General features: G+C 41.6%; 1 protein-coding gene across 10 annotated transcripts in view; it reads left to right on the forward strand.

The window, feature by feature from the left end:
- Nucleotides 1–15,953, forward strand: part of MARK3 (microtubule affinity regulating kinase 3) — a 111,258-nt gene that overhangs the window by 24,487 nt on the left and 70,818 nt on the right. For all 10 annotated transcript variants that reach the window (XM_084632630.1, XM_084632626.1, XM_084632628.1 and 7 more), the window contains one exon: nt 13,082–13,135. In XM_084632630.1, coding sequence (XP_084488756.1) covers nt 13,082–13,135 — 54 coding nt within the window. The remainder of the gene's footprint in view (nt 1–13,081; nt 13,136–15,953) is intronic.

Genomic DNA, 15,953 nt, shown 5'->3' on the forward strand with positions numbered 1-15,953 from the left:
CAATTCTCCTCAAGTGGACATTCCTTCTCTGACAGGTCTTCACCAGTTATCCCTATCCCGGGCTACTGCCTCGCAGCGTGTGGCGTCAAAGCCACATCTCTTGATGTTTATCTTGAGGGTGTCTTTAAAGTGTTTCTTTTGACCTCCCCGTTTCCTTTCCCCTTTGGTGAGTTGGGTGTAGAGCAATTGTTTTGGTAAGTGTATTTCAGTCATGCACCCACAGTGCCCGCTCCGCCTCAGCTGGTGCTGGATGATCCGGGCCTCAGCACTGAAGATGTTGGCCTCTGTGAGGACACTGGTGTTAGTGCGGCGATCCTCCCACTTTATGTTGAGGATCTTCTGAAGAAAGTGCTGGTGCTGGCATTCCAGGTTTTTCAGATGTTTTCTCTAGGACATGGGGCGGCTCTCCCAATGTTGCTGCCCCAAGCAGTCGCCGCTGAATTGCCGCCGCTCCCAGAAGAGCGGCAAAGCTGCCGCCGAATTGTCGCCGCAGGACGTGGACTGCCACCTGATTCCAAATGCTGCCCCAAGCACCTGCTTGCGAAGCTGGTGCTTGGAGCCGGCCCTGTATAGGACACCCAAGTCTCACAGCAGTAGAGGAGAGTTGGGATTACCACTACTTTACAACCTAAAAGTCGAGGGTGTGTTCTGAAGTATCTGTTAAGTAAATGAATAATATTGAAATTTGCTAGGAGAATTCCTTTGCATATGCAAACAGAGGCAGAATATATAGCACTTATAAGCTCTTTGAAGCAGGGAGCCTTTGTGTGTTTGCACAGAGTCTTGCACAATTGAGCCCTGACCCATAACTAGTTTCCTAGGTGCTACTGCAATACAGTTAATAAGTTGTAATTTACATCTGACAGTTCCTTTCTGTGGAAATAAATTATATTCCTACTACTAAACAGTTTATTTGCTATAGAAGGTGTTTCTTGTTGCTGTACCTTCATTATCAATAGCTAGTTTCAATCTACTGCAGGGTAAAGACTTTTCCTTTTCAGCACTTCTTGTTGACTTAAATTGATGGGTTTGGAATGAACTTGGGCATTGTGAGGTTGAAGTGACCCTATTGGCCAAGATCTACAAGGAAAACTAAGTTGCTGAACGCAGTAGTATTGGGGATTTAGTAGGTGGCGTTTCCATACCTGAGTCAATACAGAACCAATGGTACTGGAGGCAGTGGAGGTGTCATCTCTAGAATGGGCCATGGTTGACCCATCCACCACCTATCTCCAGAATAATGCTGGTGTCCTGACTTCTAATTTGGGTAATTACATTCTGACTACTTAAATTCACTTTGCATTAATAATATTCATTATTTTGTGTCCTAAGCTGTTGTGTAATATTGCAATTTTCTGTTAAATATGGTTTAGAGAATGTGAATGCCATGGACTCCAGAGGTGGGATGTAGCATGTGACAAAGACCCAAAAAAGAGGATACCTTTTTCCCTTTGGTGTAAATCTTTTGTTTAACCTCAGTTTCATGATGTTACATTTCTGAAGAAAATAACTTTCAACAGTAAAAGTGAGGGACCATCATATTTGTGTGGAATTTACGTAATTTGGAGACTAAAATAAATGGCATCTCTCAAAATGAGGGACACTTAAGAGGTATGCTCTTGTAAGAGAAGCGTATAAAGTACTTTGAACTATTTCTGGAGGAAAGACAACATATAAATATGGCAGGTTTCAGAGTAGCAGCCGTGTTAGTCTGTATTCGCAAAAAGAAAAGGAGTACTAGTGGCACTGTAGAGACTAACCAATTTATTTGAGCATAAGCTTTCGTGAGCTACAGCTCACTTCATCAGATGCATTCAGTGGAAAATACAGTGAGGAGATTTATATACACACAGGTTTCAGAGTAACAGCCGTGTTAGTCTGTCGGAATATGAACAAGAGGCTGCTCGGCAGCTCTCCAACACGAGTTTCTACAAGCCATTACCCTCTGATCCCACTGAGAGTTACCAAAAGCAACTACAGCATTTGCTCAATAAACTTCCTGAAAAAGCACAAGATCAAATCCGCACAGACACACCCCTGGAGCCCCGACCTGGGATATTCTATCTACTACCCAAGATCCATAAACCTGGAAATCCTGGGCGCCCCATCATCTCAGGCATTGGCACCCTGACAGCAGGATTGTCTGGCTATGTAGACTCCCTCCTCAGGCCCTACGCTACCAGCACTCCCAGCTACCTTCGAGACACCACTGACTTCCTGAGGAAACTTCAATCCATCGGTGATCTTCCTGATAACACCATCCTGGCCACTATGGATGTAGAAGCCCTCTACACCAACATTCCACACAAAGATGGACTACAAGCCGTCAAGAACACTATCCCCGATAATGTCACGGCTAACCTGGTGGCTGAACTATGTGACTTTGTCCTTACCCATAACTACTTCACATTTGGGGACAATGTATACCTTCAGATCAGCGGCACTGCTATGGGTACCCGCATGGCCCCACAGTATGCCAACATTTTTATGGCTGATTTAGAACAACGCTTCCTCAGCTCTCGTCCCCTAAAGCCCCTACTCTACTTGCGCTATATTGATGACATCTTCATCATCTGGACCCATGGAAAAGAAGCCCTTGAGGAATTCCACCATGATTTCAACAATTTCCATCCCACCACCAACCTCAGCCTGGTCCAGTCCACACAAGAGATCCACTTCCTGGACACTACAGTGCTAATACACAATGGTCACATAAACACCACCCTATACCGGAAACCTACTGACCGCTATTCCTACCTGCATGCCTCCAGCTTTCACCCTGACCACACCACACGATCCATCGTCTACAGCCAAGCTCTGCGATACAACCGCATTTGCTCCAACCCCTCAGACAGAGACAAACACCTACAAGATCTCTGTCAAGCTTTCTTACAACTACAATACCCACCTGCAGAAGTAAAGAAACAGATTGATAGAGCCAGAAGAGTTCCCAGAAGTTACCTACTACAGGACAGGCCTAACAAAGAAAATAACAGAACGCCACTAGCCGACACCTTCAGCCCCCAACTAAAACCCCTCCAACGCATTATTAAGGATCTACAACCTATCCTGAAGGATGACCCAACACTCTCACAAATCTTGGGAGACAGGCCAGTCCTTGCCTACAGACAGCCCCGCAACCTGAAGCAAATACTCACCAACAACCACATACCACACAACAGAACCACTAACCCAGGAACTTATCCTTGCAACAAAGCCCGTTGCCAACTGTGCCCACATATCTATTCAGGGGACACAATCACAGGGCCTAATAACATCAGCCACACTATCAGAGGCTCGTTCACCTGCACATCCACCAATGTGATATATGCCATCATGTGCCAGCAATGCCCCTCTGCCATGTACATTGGTCAAACTGGACAGTCTCTACGTAAAAGAATAAATGGACACAAATCAGATGTCAAGAATTATAACATTCATAAACCAGTCGGAGAACACTTCAATCTCTCTGGTCACGCAATCACAGACATGAAGGTCGCTATCTTAAAACCAAAAAACTTCAAATCCAGACTCCAGCGAGAAACTGCTGAATTGGAATTCATTTGCAAATTGGAGACTATTAATTTAGGCTTAAATAGAGACTTGGAGTGGCTAAGTCATTATGCAAGGTAGCCTGTTTCCTCTTGTTTTTTCCTACCCTCCCCCCCAGATGTTCTGGTTTAACTTGGATTTAAACTTGAAGAGTGGTCAGTTTGGATGAGCTATTACCAGCAGGAGAGTGAGTTTGTGTGTATGGGGGTGGGGGGGATGTGAGAGAACCTGGATTTGTGCAGGAAATAGCCCAACTTGATTGTCATGCACATTGTGTAAAGAGTTGTCACTTTGGATGGGCTATCACCAGCAGGAGAGTGAATTTGTGTGGGGGTGTGGAGGGTGAGAAAACCTGGATTTGTGCTGGAAATGGCCCACCTGATGATCACTTTAGATAAGCTATTACCAGCAGGACAGTGGGGTGGGAGGAGGTATTGGTTCATATTCTCTGTGTATATATAAAGTCTGCTGCAGTTTCCACGATATGCATCTGATGAAGTGAGCTGTAGCTCACGAAAGCTTATGCTCTAATAAATTGGTTAGTCTCTAAGGTGCCACAAGTACTCCTTTTCTTTTTGTATATACACACAGAACATGAAAAAATGGGTGTTATCAAGGAGAGTACTGTTATCTACTGTAAGGAGAGTGATCACTTAAGATGAGCTATTACCAGCAGGAGAGCGGCAGGGGGTGGAGAAAACCTTTTGTAGTGATAATCAGGGTGGGCCATTTCCAGCAGTTAACGGGAACGTCTGAGGAGCAGTGGGGGATGGGGGAAATAAACATGGGGAAATAGTTTTACTTTGTGTAATGACCCATCCGCTCCCAGTCTCTATTCAAGCCTAAGTTAATTGTATCCAGTTTGCAAATTAATTCCAATTCAGCAGTCTCTCGTTGGAGTCTGGTTTTGAAGTCTTTTTGTTCTAATATTGCGACCTTTAGGTCTGAAATCGAGTGACCAGAGAGATTGAAGTGTTCTCCGACTGGTTTATGAATGTTGTAATTCTTGACATCTGATTTGTGTCCATTTATTCTTTTACATAGAGACTGTCCAGTTTGACTAATGTACATGGCAGAGGGGCACTGCTGGCATACGATGGCATATATCTCATTGGTAGATGTGCAGGTGAACAAGCCTCTGATAGTGTCGCTGACGTGATTAGGCCCTATGATGGTGTCCCCTGAATAGATATGTGGACACAATTGGCAACGGGCTTTGTTGCAAGGATAGGTTCCTGGGTTAGTGGTTCTGGTGTGTGGTTGCTGGTGAGTATTTGCTTCAGGTTGGGGGGCTGTCTGTAGGGAAGGACTGGCCTGTCTCCCAAGATTTGTGAGAGTGATGGGTCGTCCTTCAGGGTAGGTTGTAGATTCTTAATGATGCGTTGGAGGGGTTTTAGTTGGGGGCTGAAGGTGATGGCTAGTGGCGGGGTTCTGTTATTATGTGAGTTTATAAATCTCCTCATTATATTTTCCACTGAATGCATCCGATGAAGTGAGCTGTAGCTCATGAAAGCTCATGCTCAAATAAATTGGTTAGTCTCTAAGGTACCACTAGTACTCCTTTTATTTTTGCATATAAATATGAGAATTCATCATCCTACTGCATGTATAATCATCGATCTGAATGTCCTCCCCAAAGGTATTGCTCAGAGGTTTTTTTTGAGAGATATTACAGCTATTTTTGTGGTCATGTACCACTGTTTTGGTCAGTGATGTTTCTGAACTTCAAGAATAATCAGCATTATGTGCTGTTGGTTGTGCTGTGCCCTCTTGCTGTCAGTGAGATATGCACTGAGAGAAATCCTGATTCCTAGTATGAGGGGTAAAAATTTTACTTTAAAAGCTAATTTACTTTTGAGTCAACTCTTCCATAGAGTTTTAACATTGTGTGTAAAGTTTTATTGCCACAGTGAAAATACCTCTGTATACTTGAGTTCTGTATTTTAAAAAGCCCCCAACTACCTCATAATGACTCAAGAACTAAAAGGGAAAAAACTACTCATTCATGAAACAAGTACATGCTGAAGTTAGTTACTAAAATGCTATAGAGACTTTTCAACTATTTCTATATTTTTTTCTAACTGTTCAAGTACAACAGACCATAATAAACCATATTCTAAAGAGCTCAAAGTAAAACTGAGGATAAACATATTTTCAAAAGCATCTAAGGGACTTGGATGATGTCAGCTTCCAAGTACCTTTTTAGAAGTGACTTAGGCACTTGTCATTTAAATGACATGTGCTTTTGAAAATGTTAACACCAGCAGGTCCCAGAGTGTGAATTCATCCCATCTTGATCAGCATCCAGTCAAGGAAAGAATCAGAATTATAATGGTATCTGTCATCTGCTGTGAAGTGGAACAAAAGATGCCCAGCCCTGTACTTCATTCTCTCCTAATTGCAAAGAAAACTGCTAGGATCAGAAGTTTCAAATTGGAATACCTCAATAGTTTAGCAGAAAAGTCAAAATTAAAATATACTTGAACCTGCTTGGGCACCAAACGTAGGCAGTATTCCTATTTAAAGCAAGCTCTCCTTAGTCCCATCTGACAATTCAACAGGAGAAATTTGTTTTATTTTGGAATGACCATGTTCTCAGTGTAGGTTTTTGCCCTTTGCTTTGTTTTGGTTCTGTTCCCAGAGTATTTATGAAGATGCTCCTTGTTGTAGCAGCCATCAGGAAGGAAGGGATCCATTTCTATCTCCTCCTAGACAACCATTTGATCAGGGTACAATCCAAAGACATAGCAGAAGAAAACTCTCCATGAGCATTCCAGACTCTGGAGAAGCATGGCTTTGTCCTCAATCAGGAAAAGAGCCAATTGACTCCTCCATGGAAGATTCAACATTTGGGACTAAAATTGTGATGGTACAGGTAAGTATTTGTGTCTCTGGAGAGAGAGGGAAAACTAAGAACACTAGTTTTGAGTGGTTAGCAGTTTCAGAGGAGCGTCACTATCCATTTGTTATGTTGTTTCTGGAAATGATGGGGTCATGTATGTGTTCCCTTCAGTGGACCCAGGCTCACATGAGACTTCTTCGGAACTTTTTTCTATACCAAGTTTTATCTTGTCCAGTATCAAATGTCCAACACCTAGGAGTAGTACTGAACTCACTCCACTAGTACCTGTGGGGCAGCAGATTTACATAAAATAGTCGTCATGCCTGAGGGCCAGCCTAGAAGGTTGCAATACCCATTCAGGAAACTAGAACAATCCTATGATCGTGGGTTTCAAAAGAGAGAGGAGGCCCATTGTAGATGTCTGGAGCTTAGGGTGATACAGTATAGCGCTGCTTCCCACCATGAATAATGGTTGGTTGTTAGTATAATGGATAAATGTCTGCCACAACTTGCTTACTTGTAAGGCCTCTGTCTTCAGAGGGAGGCACAACAGCAGCCTCTCCTGAGTAGAAAGAACCTGGGAAGGTTAAATGTCACTGATGACTGGAGCAGCAGGAGGAAGATAGACCAAACAAGGTGGAGGGTTTTTCTGCAGATTTCCACAAACCTGAAAAGAACATTTGGCCCTTCAGTGGCAGTCCTGGTTTGCTTCCCTTCAGTTTCAAGGTTCTCAAATTTTTGCCCATCAGAAGGACCCAAGGGTCATAGCAACAGATGTCCTGTCTTAGTCCCGGCACCAGAGTTCTTGTATGCTTTTTCCATTGCTTCCTTCTTTTATTGAGGATTAGTCATTAGATCAAGAGGGAGAAAACAATAGTAATCTTAGTGGCACCCCTTGGCCAAAGAGGCAATGTTGTCCCAACCGAGTCATTTCAGCAAAGAGGTCTCCCTCGTTTCGGGTACACTGGAGGGATCTTTTATCTCAAGGCTTAGTGTTTGCGTGGTGGTTCCTGAGAAAGAAAAAGAGGATATTTGGAAAAGTTCATCTCCACTCTGGAAACCTCACCGTGATTCCTTTCTGACATATGAGAGAGCATGGCTGATATTCAAAAGTAATGGTATAAGATCTACAACACTCCTTCAACATTGACCACGATGTTTGGAATTCTTGCAAGTTGGCTTTGTATCATGGGTATCAAGAGTCTCCATTCTGAAGGGCTGACTGATGTTTTGTCAACCATACTTAGTATAACAGGTAAGACGAGGGTTTTATCTCTTCCTCAGGATGTCAGCTGTATGTAGGAGTGGCAGAATTTGGTTTTTATCGTTTTTTGTAATTTTGATCGATCATATTGATTTTTATCTTTGTGTTTATTTTTAACTTTTTTAATTTTCACAGGTGCGGGAAATTAGGGGGTGTAGGATTAGGGTGGTGGTGGTGACAGTAGAGTTGCAAAGGGCTTTCAGCTCAGCCAAAGGACCCGAGATAACCCCTGGGTGCAAGGTCTGGGGGAGATTGAAGTCCTGGCCCAGCAGAGCAGAGATCCCCAATCAGGGCCACAAGGAGGAGGAGGAGCCCCCAGCTGCAGGGACCGCCACCCCACTGCTGAATGGCTCCTGCCCAGGGATGGGCCCTCTGCTCTTGGTTGTGAGTGAGTGAGTGGCTGTGACAATGGAGCTACAGAGGGCGCTCTACGCAGCTACTGGGCTGGTTTCACTGGATCCCTGCATACACTAGGTGTATGGGAGGCTGCACTTGCTGACTTTTACTGTTGGATTTTTTTGTTGATTTGTGTGTCCAGTGAAATTGATGTTTACTGATGACTGACAAGCCAAATCCTGCCAGTTTACTGGTATCAGAGAGCTTTCTTTGGTGGCAGTAGTGCCATGTGTATAGAGGTGAGAGGTGGACTTAGTTTACAGGACCCAAATCCGTTGAGTCTTTATAGGTAGAATCAAGTATCTTTAAATGCCACCCAGAAACTAATTGGAACCTAGTTCATGTCAGAGAACAAATTTGATCTGCTTCCTGCAGGAAGCACCACTTAATCAGACATCTGCATTCTATGCCATTTCCAGGTGGTCTTGAGGGGCCAGCACCATGTACAACATGTTAAAGTAATCCAATCTACAGGTGGATCACTGTGCCTCCAGTCTGTATCCAAAAGAGGTCTCAAGGTGTAAATAACCTTTTTATCTAGACAAGTGTAATTTGACTGATGTGATATGAAGATAAAAATATGTCTTGATCCCATGCAAGGTAATGAATCAAAGGAAAGAGACTTATTACTCAGTGTGTTTGTAGGTTTTTTTTTTTTTTCTAAAAGGGATGTTTCAAGATTTCATAATAGAATTTAACCCCAGAAAATGGTAGTGAAACTGAACTTTGTTTTTTCACAGCATACTCTGTAGTGGAATGTACTACCCAATCCCCTCCAACGTTAAAATGCTTTTTTGTAGTCTACTGGTGACAGCTCACCACTGTCTTACATATAGAAAGAGGCTCAGAACAAACTTGAATCTGAACTCTCTTGAACTGTGGGAATATTGAGATGCTGATCTGGTTCTGAACTTCAGAGTTCAGGCCTATGTCTGTATATAATGGCTTCTCTGATAGTGAAGGTGGTTCTTTAAGTGCTGGTCTCTGTTTATTCCACTATGGATACTCATGTGCTTCGTGTACCTGAGGCATGAAAATTATTGCTAGCCGTGTCCTTTGGACCCTCGGCCTCATGCTCTGAACTTAGGATATAAGGGGCAGTGTGGACCGAGCACTTCTCCAGTTCCTTCCTGTGATCTAAGAGCGAATGCTTCAGTGTCCACAGAATTTGCTGCGTCCTTCAGCATTTTTTAAATAGTTTTATTTTACAATAGATAGCTAGAATAGATTGGGCTTGGAATGTCTGTGACAGGATGCTCTACCCACTGCAGATATAGCATCTCCTGCTGGCCCTTCTGGGAAATAGCCCACCAGGTTGACACCTCTCCCCACAGTTGCAAGCTGTCCCTCCTCCTCTGTCTTTGTCTGCAGCCCCTCTTTAGCTCCAGGAGCTGCTGCGGCCTCTTCGTGACTCACCCCTCCGGCTAGTTCACTGTCGTGGTTCCCCTTCCAATTGGGGGCTGGAAAGGAAAGGAAATCTCCCAGACAGGCTCAGGCAGTTTTCCTATGCACTACCCCACTGGTGCTACTTCCACAGTGACTGGTTGGGGAACCTGGGTTCACCCTCTACTCTGGGTTCCTGCTCTGGGACCCTCTAGTCAGCAGTCAAGGTATGTTCCACCCATACCTTGCTGCATTCCTCTGAGTCCTGTCCTAACCTTCTGACTCTTCCTCCCTTCTCTGGGTCTGTCAGTTTCACTGCTCTGTCCTCCCATGGAGCAACTGCAGCCTAAGTGTGTCTGCAGTCTCCAAACGCTCCTCCCTCTTCCAAGGGAGTGACTACAGCTTATACCCTTTATACATGAATTTAAGGAGTACTGTTATTGCCTCTCTTCCTTATTCAGCCTTCCTGTTAAACTTTAATGGTTGTGAACTTAGACCAGTTTGATCTAGCCTTACCCACATAAACCCATGTTGTACATCTACCCTCTCATATTCACACCATTTATTTTCAGTTGGTTAATTTATTCATGGTAACCTGCATTTGTGCATTTCTCTCTTTGATAACTCAGATATTTAAACATGTAAAAGCATAAAGGTGGGCACTTCTGCTGTTGGATAATAATCTCCCTTTGAGAACTGTAAAAGGTGTAAAAATTGGCATGGTAGAAAAGGGTGTGTTGTTGGAATCCAGAATCTTTTTCACAATGTTGAAGTCTTAAGTGTATTTAAATAAACAAGAGATTCTTTGCCAGAAGCAGGAAGCCTGTGAAGAAGTCGGTGGGTTAAGGGGAGCAATTAGGAAAATAAGGACATTGCTGGAAAGCTAAGAGACTCATTGATCTTTGCTGCAGAGGATATTGGCGAGATACCTGCCTTGGAACTGCTCTTTTCTGGCAGTAAAGATGAGGTACTATCCAAGACTAAGGTGTCAGAAGAAGAGATGTTGGAACAAATTGATGATTTAAAAATCAGTAAGTCTCCAGGCTCAGATGGTACACATTCAAGAGTTCTGAAGAAGCCTAAGTATGAAGTGGCTGAGCCGCGAACAGAAATATGCAGTGTTTTACTGAAACGGCTGCTTTTCCAGAGAGTTTGAGGGTAGCAAATGTTTTACCTATGGTTAAAATAAGGTCTTGCAGAAGTGATCTGTGGAATTAGACCAGTGAGCTGTACATCTGTTCCTGGCAAACTGGTTAAAATAGTAATTAAAAATAGAATAGTGAACACTTGGAAGATCATTGTATCTAAATCTAACCATTACTGCTTCTGCAAAGGAAAACAGTCACACTAATCTATTACAATTCTTCAAATGTGTCAGTAAAGTAGTGGATAAAGGAGATTAAGTTGACAATTTTAGACTGTCAAAAGGCATTTGAGAGGGTCCCTCACAAGAGATTGTCAAAGAAACTAAGTAGTCATGCGGAGAGAGGCAAAGTATTGTTATGGATCAAAAATTGATGAGGTGACAGGAAACAGAATAGCATCCAATGACCAGTTCTCATGGCAAAACAGTGGGGTACCTCATGGTTCTGTACTAGGATCAGTGTTGTATATATTAAATTACTTGGAAAGGTAGTGAGCCTTGAAGTAGCAAAATTTGCAGCTGAGACAATCTTATTTGGTTAGTAAAGACCAGAGAGGACTGGTGAAGAATGAGGAACATGATGGCAAATAAAGTTGTGTTGATAAGTAGAAAATAATGAAGACTGTAGGAAAAATGTACACTATTCATACATAGGGCCGTACCAAATTCATGGTCCAATTTGGTCTATTTCATGGCCACAGGATTTTAAAAAGAATAAATTTAATTATTTCAGGTATTTTAAATCTGAAATTTCAGTGTTGTAATTGTAGCAATCCTGACATAAAAATGGAGGGGGTGGGGGGCGGTGTGTGTTGTGGTACTGCATTCAGTGCTGGGCAGCTGGAGAGCAGCAGCTGCTGGCTGGGAGCTCAGCTCTGAAGGCGGAGATGCTGCCAGCAGTAGCGCAGTAAGGATGGCATGGTATGGTATTGCCACCCTTACTTCTGCGCTGCTCCCTGCAGAGCTGGGCCCTCAAGTCAGCAGCTGCCACTCTCTGGCTGCCTAGCTGTGAAGGCAGCAGCGCAGAAGTAAGGGTGGCATGGCATGGTATTGTAACCCTTACTTCTGCACCGCTGCTGCTGGAGCACAGCCATCCAGCTCTGAAGGCAGTGCAGAAGTAAGGGTGGCAATACTGCGATCCCCTAAAATAACGTTGTGACTCCCCCATAAGTCCTTTTTGGGTCAGGACACCCAATTTGAGAAATGATGGTCTCGCCCGTGAAATCTGTATAATATAGGGTAAAAGCACACAAAGGACCAGATTTCACGGGGGAAGACCAGATTTCGTGGTCCGTGATGCATTTTTCATGGCACTGAATTTGGTAAGACCTATTCATACACCTTACAAGGTCCTAAATTTAACTTGGAGAAGGGACCTGGTATCATTGTAGGCAGCTCAATGAAACATCTGCCTGTTGTGGGTTTCATACACCTTTCTCTGGAGCATCTAGTACTAGCCATCATTGGAGAACAGGATACGAGACTAGATGGACTTTGGGTCTGATCTGATAATTTCTATAAATGGGCTCTTTTTAGTCATAAGAAGTTGTCTAACTTATTTTGTAGCTCAGTTGAAACACAGTGTCTCCCCTTCTTTACTTCCCTGCATGCTCTTGATTTAGAGATCCTTTCATGTCTTCCGATGAAGTGAGCAGTAGCTCACGAAAGCTTATGCTCAAATAGATTGGTTAGTCTCTAAGGTGCCACAAGTCCTCCTTTTCTTTTTGCGAATACAGACTAACACGGCTGCTACTCTGAAACTGTCATGTCTTATAGTGCGTGGCAGCCTTGGCACTGAATTTTCGTTTGATCGGTTTCTTGAACTCTTACATTTCAGTTTTTAAGAATTAATTGGTTCAAAATTTTTGTGCAATGTTTACAGAGAAGATGGAAACCTGATAAAAGAATGAATGTTGGTGCGGTGTAGTTCATTTCTTTGTTATATATAAGATGCCATTTCTCTTCTTACCAAGAAGGGAATAACATTAATAGAATGCTAACGTTGAGCACATACTTCTTCAGTGAATGGCCAAAGGTCAATTTAACTGCTGTGAAATTTGTGTAGCAGTACCTGTAATTTGCTATGAAACTTTGCTTTTAAAACATTTTCACAGTTTGCCAGTCTATAGGTATCATTTTATAAGATTATAATCTAGAGGAAAATTATTTCCCTGCAATACAGTATTTAATATTTAAATTGCATTGCAATACATCTTACTTCCTACCATTTGAACTTTCCTCTGCTGTAATACCATTAAGTGCTGTTTTTTGTCTGATTTGTCCAATATGTCCAACAGAACTGAAGCCTACTTTTATTTTCTTCAGGAGTCATTTTGTTCCAAATACGTTTATTCAGAGTGTTTTATTAATAAAACTATATCTGTGAAATCTTCTTGATCTGATTTCATGCCTTGCATTTCTAAGACTAAACAACTGTAACCATGTTACAGACTAATCACATCTAAACTGGAAATACTGATCATAAACTTTTTTCTTCTAGGTTGCAATAAAAATAATTGACAAAACACAATTGAACCCAACTAGTCTTCAAAAGGTAGGCTTCTTTGTTTAACTGTTCTTATCTTTCACCTGTACTACAACTTGTTTCCCTTTACCTCTTCCTTCTCTGACTCCTAAATTCACATGTTGTGGTCCCTGAAGCAACACCTACCTCACATTTCATATAAATACACAACTGAGCTACTGCACCTTAATGCTAACTTTCCTTGTAAAAGGCCTGTTTTGGACAGTTTTGCAGTCTTGCAAGATGAGCACATCCTTCAAATAAAGAATACATACAAAGCTACAAACAGAGAAAATTACATGTCTTTTGCCAGTCTTACTTTGTTACGCAAATGACCTGAACTCTTAAGTAAATTGAAAAAGAGTTCATCTGGCTTCCTTTTTTTTTCCTTCCACATGTGTCCAATTCAGTAAAAATGGCATCCACGAGCATCTGTTTTATCTCAGTCACTTCAATAGTCACGTTGTTAAATTTACAACTACAAAGTTTCAGTCTCTGGGCTAAAAGTCAAACGGTGTCTATGCCTCATACATAATCACCAGCAAAAAAGATTCTGCTAATTGAAATGTAATTCTTTTGATGAGTGGGGGTGGAGGAGAGAAACCATCTCACTTTCTGCCATAGTCATATTGGCTCATCTATGCTAGCAAGAATAAGTGATAAATACTATTTTTGTCACTAAGTACACAGATACGACCTAGAGTTGTACACAGGGGGAACACCTGTTAGGCACTTTCCTGACTAAAACACTGATAGCCAAAGGCTTTTATGTATGTACTTTAATAAAAATATATGGATTTATCCTATTTTGGTAAGATATAATACCAGGAATTTGTTTTATGTGAAATCAAGCTAAATACACTAGATAACAGATATTTATTCAGATTTATACAAATGGTTAAAAGACCATATGCATAGGTGCTTTTATCTAAATTAATGGCACAAAAGCAAATGGGGAAAACACAAGCTTTTGGGGACTGGATGGCTCAGTTAATTAAGAGATGGAGTTTTTCATTTGGCTCAGGTAAACTATGACTGTAAGTTATCATCTGATGGCTCTTTAGCTTCTCTGAAAATAGTTTCATTCAATTTTAAGTAAAAGGTACACCCATCACAAAAGCAACCACCACAGTCCACTTTTTTGGGGGCTTCAGCAGAAGTGCAGAAAAATGCAAAAATGTATAAATATACATTAAAACATTTGTGATGCAATTTGTAATTATATGTTTGTTGGCTTTATTCATATTTTGTATTTAATTATATGAGTTTTACACTGAAGTTTTAAAATATTGTTATGAAAGTGTATGTCACTTTAAATAAGAGAAGTTACTACATTGTTGGAAATCTACACATGAAAGTCAAATGATTTGTTAGTTACTCGAGCACCTTGGAAGAAGAATTGGGGGAGAGATGGAAAGACAAACAGAGAGATAGTGGCAGGTAATCAGGAATGTTCAGAGCAGCTTTTTTGTGAGTGGTGAAGGGGCAGCCAGAAAAAAGGGAGAGGCATGGAGCAGCTGAGGAGAAACAATATCCATATCTTAGTGTATTTCAAAGATCTCTACTATCTGGAACTTGTACCACTACGCGGAAAGCAAACACCTTGCAGGTCACAGGATTTAACAAACCAGGAAAACCCAAGGTTAGAAATATGTACTCATTGATCCCTTTCCAGTTTTCAACCTGTTCCATCTCAATTTCAAACCATTGTTATGGCTTGATGGTTCTCATTTTCATTTTATTTTTTTATATTTACACTTCAGTTGTGTAGCTGGTTTTAGTAGTTTGGGTTAGGATTAGATTTTCGGAAATTATTGCCACCTATTTCCTTAGTATCCGAAGATCAAATGACTTGTTATTTCTTAAAAGAGAGTCTGGCAGAATAGGGTCAAAATATTGGGATGTAGATGAGATTAACATTAAAGAGATGAAGTTGCTAACCTGTTGGTTTTGGTGAAGATCTCATGTTTTAAGAGAGTGATGTGATTGAATGATTTACTCTTCCGTGATCAAGCAAAGACGATAATTTATTTCTTGCAATAACTTTTCAAAAACTTGGGGCACAAGTGTAATTGTGGAAAATACACATGCCCAACGTAAGTAGAATTTGTGCATACAGAGAACCAGTTAGACATGTACCTAATCATCCACACACGCATGCAGCTGCATGTGTAAAGGGTGATGTTTCAAAAGTTTGCTGCATGTTGTTTGAAGTTAATCTTTCAGCATCAGGGTTGTGTAGCAGAGTTTATAGCCGGCTGTGAATCAGCAACGAAGATGTGCAGTGCAGTTTGCAAAGGTGGAAGCTGTCTCAGCCTAGGAACCTTAGAAGCATAGATAAAATATTTGGTGGTGATAAGAATGGTACATAGTAGCTAAGCACTGACACTCCAGCTGTATATGAGTCATCTTTAGGTGACAGAGCCAGTGATGGTGATGCTGGCGCCTTCCAGTCTAGTAGTGTCCTCTCTCTATCCATCTCTCATCCCAAATGTTTGGGTTTTTTTGTAGGGACACTTGAGATTGATTTGTGTAAAGACAACTTACTTTCTAGAACCTAATTACTATGATAATACCTCTGCATATTTTAAATTTATTTGAATACTGTACTTCCCTGTTCTTGTAGCGTTTTCCCTGCTAGTATTGTTAGATTAATCAAATTTTTCTAAAAGCCCTCTCTTGCCCCCCAAAATATAACATGTAATTTTTTGAAAATGAGTTTCTATATTACAGAAATTCACTTTATTTTAGCTAAGATACTGTGTATCTTGTGTACATTATTAATGCAATGATTTATGATTTATAACTAGGTACTGTGCTGAAAATTCCTTCCTAGTGAGGAACTTGA

This window comes from Lepidochelys olivacea (assembly GCF_965140295.1).
Source record: "Lepidochelys olivacea isolate rLepOli2 genome assembly, chromosome: 6".
NCBI classification, from domain to species: Eukaryota; Metazoa; Chordata; order Testudines; family Cheloniidae; genus Lepidochelys; species Lepidochelys olivacea.